Here is an 8,541-nt window from a genome sequence, read left to right on the forward strand (position 1 = left end):
ATTGGTGGTAGAATCAATGATCAATATTAGTTTTACTCATGATGTACATAGCTTGGGTCATGGAATAACAAGCAGACATAGCATTTTGTGATGCAAGTAATGCACAGCGTTACTAGAACCCTTGGTTTTTCCCTCCCTTTTTTTAAATTAACAAACAATAAGAAGTAGTATTTCTATTTCTATTTTTTTTTCATTCTGATGGTAACACATGTAAAATGTTGGAATCCTATTTCATAAACATTTGCCTTTTTTCAGAAACTGAAAAAGAGAAATAAAGAAATATTGATTCCACTCCGCCACTTCCCTTTTACTGCCTTATCTACTGGTGTTTTAAGACAGTATCTGGTGCACTGGGTCACTTTTTAATAGGGTGGGGGGCTGCAGGACCATTTTCACTAGAAACAATAGAAGGAAACACTTGTTCAACCCAGTTTCCTATATCAGACTTTGCGGTTGAAGGGAAGTGTATGAAAGAGCAGTGAGAGAAGCCAGCTACTTGGCTGTACAATCCAAAAGCAGCTCCAAGACAGCTTAGCAAGAAGCAACGCAGCAGGTAAGGGAGATTCATGGCTCAAATTGATGAGGATGCAGGTGCCACACAACAGGGAGCAGCACATGAGAATGATAAAAACCTGAATCCAGTTTGTGCCCCTAAAGAGATACTTGTTTTAGCAAAGGGGTTTCCTTATCATAGACTATAAAATTTAAGTGGGTTTTGGGGTGTTTTGCAGGCTAGTGGCAGTGGGGATTGTTGAAAGCTACGGTATGTAGCATAGCAAAAATGGGAAAAAGTATCCAGATTTAATTGTGAAACCAATATGTATGTTCCAAATAGGTACAACCATCCCCTGATGAATGAGAGACTCTGATTGTATAATGCAGTGAATAGACTGTTTTTACTTTGAAGGATCTCAGGTCTTTACATTGGCACACTTGCCTTGCATTTCCCAGCAATTGAGACCACAGTATTAGTGTTGTAACCCACGCTGAAGGGTGGGTGAGAAAGAAATAACAGTAGTGAGTTTTCCTCCCAGAAAGTGCATGATGCTGTATTTGAATTATTTTCAGGTTGACATTTGATGATGGTGTGTGCACAAGGACCATCTGCCCAAAAGATATGTGTACCGTGTGTTGTGGTTGTGCAAATGTCATTAGCATGTATTGATTAATGTTCATTACATCACTAATGAAAAATGACCCAGCTCTCTCCATTCATACTGGGCCGTTTTGTATTTATGTTATTTTTATGTCTTTAGTGACAGGACACTCTCATCATAATTTCTTTTAGGGGTTTTTAATCTCACTTAAAATATATTATGAAACATATGAACAATGGAATCACTCTGAAAAATGGTTGCTCCCCCCTTCCAGTGATTGAATACAAATCTAGAACTATGTAAAAGCATAACCTGGCTATCACTTTGCTACAATTAATCAAAATTCACCATTTTTGTTAATTCAGGTGTTTGCTGGACTGAAACAGTCTTCCTGGTATTCCTAATTGTGGTGTCTGGTGCTCATTGGAACTGATAGGGTGGAAGGAATAAAGGTCAGCACTAGGTAGAACCAGAGCCAATGGCAGAGCCAACTAATTCTCATTTTGCCCCCATCCTCCTGCCTGTCCTGCAAGAGGCCACACTGAGACTGAGGAAGAAGAGGAAACTGCCTCCTTCTGGTCTGGGTGTAAGAAAGAAGGCTGGCAGGCAGGAGCTGGCTGAGGGTGGACTAAGGTTGGTGGGGCAGTGACCCATTTGCCATAATAGACCAACCTCCACTGATTCCTAACAGTGCAGCCCTGTGCACAGTAACCTGAAAGCAAGTCACGGTGTGAGCTTACTCACTAGTAAATGCATTGAGGATTTCAAGACCAGAACTGCCACTGATGTGAGTTTCATCTGCAGAAATCCCTACCCCGGTTCTGAGAGCTTAACTAGCATGGATGAACATTAATTAAGTGGAAATTAGGTACTCCCTGCAGGTTCTTCATCAAAGTTAGTGCTAATGTGGTACCGAGAGTTAAAAGCTATTTGCTTTTCCATCACTGAAAAGCCCCTTAACCTGTGGCTCTCAATCTGAACCTGTGACTCTCAATCTGAAGTTGGACTCCAACGAGGTCTGAAAGCTCAGCAACCTCACAAAGGCCACCAGTTCTCTTCTAGAAAATGTTCAGATCCATATAAAACCACCTAATGGGCATCACTGCTGTTGTCATTATGTAGACAGGGGATGTGGCCGTTTCATGTATTGTAGAGTCAGATAGCAAATATAACATGTTAGGACAGGAGAATCTTGGGCAATTTATACATCAATTATAGAGCATGCCTGGGGACTTTCCCGGTTCTTCTCCCTATAGCTTTTCCATGTGTGGATTTATATTTTACTCACATCCATAAAATCACAATTTGCATATGGTTTTATTTGAGTGGAACAGTATGTTTCAGTTGTGTTTTATTTATGCATATTGGCTGCCTTTGGAAGGCTTGGCCTGAAAGCTAGCATGGACAAAGGTATTTTAAAAATGAGTAAGAACCACTTATCTGATGCAGAATGTCACATCCCAAGAATCGCCATTTTAATTTATAAGCTAGAGCAAGTTTCTACTCCGCTCTCTCAAATAAATCTATTTTTCAGGGCAAAAAACAAACCCCCAGTCTCACAACTTCCTGTGTTTCTTGGCCACATCGACTGAAGTCACAGAGCCCATTCATCTCATGCCCATGTAGAGAATAGTAGCTTATGCTCAAATTGCCACAACACTCATCAGAGATAATTTAAAAGCAGACACTTTTCAAATACCACCAGCGGGAGGGAAATCAAGGGCAAAGAGGTCTTATGCCAGTGTTTCCTGCTTTCCAGATTGCTGAATCAGTATATTTTTAGCTGTAAATTATACCCCTGACTGAAACAAAGGGAGGGGAGGAAGCCCCAACACCCTCACTGTTTGCTTCCAGAGAGGCCAGTTAACTACTTTCTAGAGGGGTAGCTGCGCCTAGGACTCTGGTAAGAAGGAATTGGAGAGTATGTCAGTTAGTGCTCATGTGGTAGGGGAGGGCCACGGAAGGCCGAGTGACTCTTGCTCTCCCTTGCCTTGAAAAGCTTGGTGGTTCCACAAGGGATTGCCAGCAAAGAGACAGCAAGGATGATGGCTAGAGAGCAACTGGGGGAAAGTGTGATGATCAGTCTCAGAGTCTGCCTGAAGGCCTATTCAAGTGAGTGTCAACTGCAGAGAAATCTTGTTGTTCTACTATAAAAGCTTTTCTGGGTTGTGAAGGGGTGAAGAGATTTGCTCCTTTCTTGTCCTGTCGGTCTAGGACATGGGAAGTTAACATGGTGCCCTCCATAAGTATTACAAGTCCCATCTGGCCCTGCCAGCACGGTCAATGATCAGGGATGATGGGAGTTGTAGTCTGCTCCGCCCCTGCCCCCCCAAACAACCCCACACAATCTGGAGGGCACCACATTGACCACCCCTGGTCTAGGGCTCAGACAATTGCCAGAACAGCACAAGGAAGTCTATTTTAACCTTAAGTATGAAGACTGAACAGCATTAAGGTGACTTCACACATCTTTGCCAAAGCCACTTAGTGCCCAGCAATGTAAGCTTTTGAGCTGGGGCGACGTGGTGGGATGCATGTATAATTCTGACACATCTGCATCATGCAATTGATCAGAAAAGGCTCTGGCTGAGCAGAGCTGCATCCCAGACTACCTGCTGGTTTCTGAAGTGTATTTAATTATTTCAGTCTGCTTTAAATTACAGCATTATGGCTCAGCGCTGGCGTGTGGCCTTTACTCTGTCACTACTGTGGATCACTGCCAGCCCAGAGCTCCTGGACCGTTCCCAGTGCCCCATCGGTTGCAGCTGCTCTTTCACGGACTGGTTTATTCGGTGCTCCAATGCCAGCCTCTCTTCTCTGCCCGCTGGCATCCCACAAGCCACAGTGGAGCTTGATCTGCAGTTCAATCAGCTTGGCAGCCTGCTGGCAGCCTCTTTCCCCGATTTGCCTGAGCTCACCACACTTTTCCTTGGGAGCAACCAAGTGCACCGGATTGAAGCAGGAACCTTTCTCGGTGTGAAAAATTTATACCACCTCCACTTGGACAACAATCTCCTCGAAGAGATCCCAGAAGGGGCATTTGAAAACCTGACCAATCTAGTCTTTCTGCACCTGGAACACAATCGGATTGCTTACCTTTCGCCAGGTATTTATAGATGGGTGTGATAGATAAGGTAGTGATTATCCCTCTCACTTTCATTCCCAACAGTTTTAGGGTATGAATTGTAGGGAAAGGATGCATTTGGGATGAATGAGTGGACACATAAGACTTAGATATATACCAGCAGCTGACCAATTTAGAAGCTGAGCACAAAGCTGATGTGGAGTAACTTCACTGAAATTGGCTAGTTCAAGCGCGCTATGAATTACCGTATGACGCCCCTTATTTTTGGGGACTCAGATTTAAGAAAATGGGGGGGAGATGGCATCATGTATAAGACACCACCTAATTTTTGACATTTTAAAGGAAAAAACCCTAGTCTTATACAGCACACGGAAAAATATGGTATTCCAGCATAAATTCAATATGGATCTATTCAGCTGAGGCAAACATCTCCTTTCAACAGCAATAAAGTAGGCCCATGGTATTACTGCTACTGATAATGAATTGCTCATTTTTGTGTGTGTAATAGGCCAGATTCTGGTGGCCTATAGCCTATTCTGGTGCCCTTCCTGTTGCCTTTTGTATTCCTTATGGCACAAAAGAAGAGTATTATTTTCCTCTTGGTGTGGAAGAAGGGAGAGAGCTCTTGACATTCTCTGCAAATTTTATAAAATTAAATTCTAACACAAACAAGGATAAAGTCCTGTAATTTTGGACTCAGCCCCTAATGGTTACCTTCTTTAGTTTGTTGCTTCAAAATGCATTTGGGGTTCTTGCTGCTCATTCTGCTGAGTTGGGCCCTGGATTGGGCTCATTCTGCTGAGCTGGGCCTGAAAGTCCTGTGCTGATGACACCACTGAGCACAAGACCACATTCAGTGCCACAATATTGCAGGAGGGACCAAGAGGTTAAATCTGAATATCTCTAGAGATTATACACATACACACACCACACACACCGTAAACCAGAATATTAGCAAACTAGTGCAACTTGCCCATGAGGAAAGACAAGTTAACCTGGCATCATCCCGAGGTGTCAGGTGGGGGGAGACTTGGGAACAAACTAGATATAATCAGACACAAATGTGACCATGAAAAGCAGAAACAGGCCAGTAATATTCCTTTTATCTATTAATTAAAATAGTTATATGCTGCCTCTCAAGTCACAGTTCTGCAAGGACCAAATGGTTGGCTAGTTTCTGTTGTGCCATGTTCAAATCCCACTGCTAGCACCATGTGATGTCTGGTTCTCAAAAGTTCTGTGAAACACACTCCCATATAGGCCTCCCATATAGCAACAGCTTTATTCATTAATCTGAGCACAAGCAAGTATAAACACACAGCCAGAGAAGGAACCCTAGACCTAAGCACTTGGTTGCTTAAGCACTTTTCACCCGTGCTGGAAAGCAGTTCACAGATGTGCCCTGCACATCATTACCACCCTGGGGAGGGCAGAAGTGGGATGGAGTTATTAGCTCCCAGCTCAAGGCAGCTCTTACTTCCACTCTCTCTTTTGCCTAGGTGCATTCTCCTCTTTGAAGCAACTGAGTCTGCTAGACTTGAGTCATAACCTGTTGACTGAACTTTCAGACCAGGCCCTTGGTGGTCTCCAGCAACTACGCAAACTTCACCTCAGTGCTAACCTTATTGCCAACATGTCAGCCAGAGCTCTCCCGGGCAACATGCGCATCCTCTACCTCGACTGGAACAGGCTGAAAAGTGTGCCGCTTGCCGTCCGCACCTCTGCCACTCTCTCCAGCCTTTATCTCAGTGGCAACCCAATCCAGGAGCTGACATCTCTCTCCTTTGGGAGGAAGCTCAGCTCTCTGAGGCAGCTGTTCTTAGAAAACCTGTGCTTGGAGAACATTACCAGCTCAACGTTCAAACGGCTACGCAGACTCGAGGTCTTGAGCCTGAGGAACAATAGTTTGGAGTCGCTGTCACCTCTGTCATCACTGAAGTATCTCTCGACTTTGTATCTGACTGGGAACAAGTGGCGCTGTGACTGCAACTTAATCTGGCTTCGCACCTGGCAGAAGCAAGTGGTAAGAAAAGATCGCAGCCCAGTGGAATGCAGTTCCCCAGAAGCCCTTCAGGGACAACAACTGGCAAATGTAGAGGTAATGAACAATCTGAATCACACTGACAGATCCCAGAAACACCTTGCAAATAGAACTGTCGAAGAAAGAGGGGTGGGAACAGACACCCTTCTCCATCTGCCATCCAGGGGAGCAAGGGACATTATTACACTTCAAGGGCAAAGTTTTAGCCACCTGAGGGCACTGATCCTTGATTACTTTGTATAACAGACAGAGATAGTCTAAAGCTGGGCCACAAGACAATTTCCCCAGAGTTGAAAGTGGTATGAAACAGGAACACTTGCTTGGGGTGTGTCCACTAGTCTCTGGCAAACAGGTTTTGTAGGTTTTTATAATGCTTCAAGAATATGCAAAGCCTGTTAGCTAGAGGCAGACAACAATGGGGCAGAATAAACGAGTGTGTACATCACAGGCAATGTTGTCATCCAACCACATTCATTTCTCTTTAAGCATTCTCTGTCTGCAGCAAAATGGGTCACTGAAGGAAGTAGTGGCAATGCTAAATTCAACTCTGAAGTCATAGGAGCTTTCTTAGGAAGCTGTAACATTTTGTACGTTGCACTTAGTTGTCATGTACTAAAACGAAGAGCCTTCATTTAGACATTATAAAGGGGAGAGCAAGTGTGACACACATTATAGTTGATACTGGAAGATGACTTCTCTCCTGTCTTCTTTTCCCCTCCAGTTACAGAAATTGACTTGTCCACCTTTTCAAACCGATTCAGCCACCACCAGCTCCTCTACAAATGCCATGCCTGCGGTAGCTACTCTACCCGGTGAACGACTTTTGCTACAAGCTATGACCCTTCCAATCACTGTTTTCACTACTTCCGTTACCAGTAGGATGTTCTCTGTCGCAGGAACAACTACACAAAATAATCCCACTTCAAGACCAACCACTCATGAGACCCATTACATACTGGAGAAATATGACCCTTGCCTCTCTGACCATATTAGTAGCATTCACACAAGAACAAAAGACCACACTGCCCTGGTGGTTACTTGGTCTTTCTCTGGGGATCATGACCAGTTTGAAGTGCGCTACACGTCTTCTGTGGATCAGCACATACTGCGAGTGATTGGACGTTTAACTGAGATTGAACTTCACCATCTGCAACCAGGGACTGATTACAGGGTTTGCGTTATTCCCCAGAACGAGAACCTCCTGGAGTGTGTGGCTCCTACAGCCCAGCAATGTGCTACAGGGCGCACTGAAGCCCAAGTTCCAGCTCAGCACAACTTAGCTCTGGGAATTGGCATCACCACTGCACTTTTAGCACTGATGGCCCTGGCTCTCTTTGCCTTCTACAAGTGGCGGATCCGACCCTTCCAGTTCCAGCGCTACTATGATGAAGATGGGCTGCTTTCCCAACGCCAAGGCACTGCCCAGTCCAAGCTGACCACAGAGCCAGTCTATGAGAACTTAGAAGAGGACAACCAGCATGTTTATATGACAGCTGCCAGCCAATGGCCTCAAGAGAAGATAGACTGCACTCCTGTTGTCCCATCCAGATTTTCATCCACACCAGCCTATGCAAGCCTCTGATATTTACAGAATATTAGTTATTTGTTAAAATGGCCAGGTGTCGTGAATGGCATCCAAACCCTTCACAGCTGTGGACGAAAACGTTTCTTACATGACCACAAAGAAATGCTGAATCCGATGGAAGAAATCTTTTCTAACCTGTCTCCTCCTTTGTGAAGATTTTTTCAAAGAAATGAAGTCACCTGTTATTAACTTTTACAACAATACCAGGAAAGAAATATTATTTGGGTATTCATGTTAGCGTAAACTAGTAGCTTTGTTGGCTGAACCTGAAAGGGGACCCATCTATATCACTTATTATGAAAGAGATTCCTATTTTTCTGAAGACCAGAGGGGGAAAGCACACAATGATGCCATCGTAGCTGCTGTCTGACTATCTGGAATATGCTCCACACAACTGCCATCTTTAGAAATTTTTCATATATATTAATGAATTAGTATTTGTGAAGAAACCCCTGCCTATAGTTCATGACACAATTGCTCTTTTGATAATCAACAGTGCATGGATAGATGTTATTCGCTTTATTTTTTAATGATTCAAGCTTGGCTTCAAGGTAATGTGTTTTAAAATAAATAACCTGGACAACAAAATTGAACTAAAAAGTAATTAAAAATGGCGGTATTGTTGAATTATATGAAGGGTTGCTTATTTCCATTTCTGCATTGTCCAATGAGTCGAATTTCTGCTTCTAACAATCCAAACACAATCACTTTCTTTACTCAAGGTATAAGACAA

The 8,541-nt window shown here is 43.7% G+C and overlaps 1 protein-coding gene across 2 annotated transcripts; it reads left to right on the plus strand.

The window, feature by feature from the left end:
* The first annotated feature begins 475 nt into the window (after nt 1-475).
* LOC308595414 (leucine-rich repeat transmembrane protein FLRT3-like) lies at nt 476-8,440 on the plus strand. 2 transcript variants are annotated; one of them, XM_081209529.1, is made up of 4 exons: nt 476-553; nt 3,761-4,203; nt 5,682-6,280; nt 6,945-8,440. In XM_081209529.1, the coding sequence occupies exons 2-4, from the start codon at nt 3,765-3,767 to the stop codon at nt 7,803-7,805; spliced, it is 1,899 nt and encodes a 632-aa protein (XP_081065655.1). In that variant the 5' UTR covers nt 476-553; nt 3,761-3,764; the 3' UTR covers nt 7,806-8,440. The 2 variants fall into 2 exon arrangements, with proteins under 2 accessions (XP_081065655.1, XP_081065656.1); XM_081209530.1 differs by lacking the exon at nt 476-553 and having other exon boundaries at nt 3,750-4,203.
* The last annotated feature ends 101 nt before the right edge of the window (nt 8,441-8,541 follow it).

Source organism: Podarcis bocagei, assembly GCF_964188305.1.
Source record: "Podarcis bocagei genome assembly, chromosome: 10".
In the NCBI taxonomy this organism is placed as follows: domain Eukaryota; kingdom Metazoa; phylum Chordata; class Lepidosauria; order Squamata; family Lacertidae; genus Podarcis; species Podarcis bocagei.

Coding starts and splice junctions, on each gene's coding strand:
- LOC308595414 (XM_081209529.1), top strand. CDS start 3,765: ATGGCTCAGCGCTGGCGTGTGGCCTTTACTCTGTCACTACTGTGGATC. Junction 4,204..5,681: donor GATTGCTTACCTTTCGCCAG/GTATTTATAGAT, acceptor TCTTTTGCCTAG/GTGCATTCTCCTCTTTGAAG. Junction 6,281..6,944: donor AACAACTGGCAAATGTAGAG/GTAATGAACAAT, acceptor TTTCCCCTCCAG/TTACAGAAATTGACTTGTCC.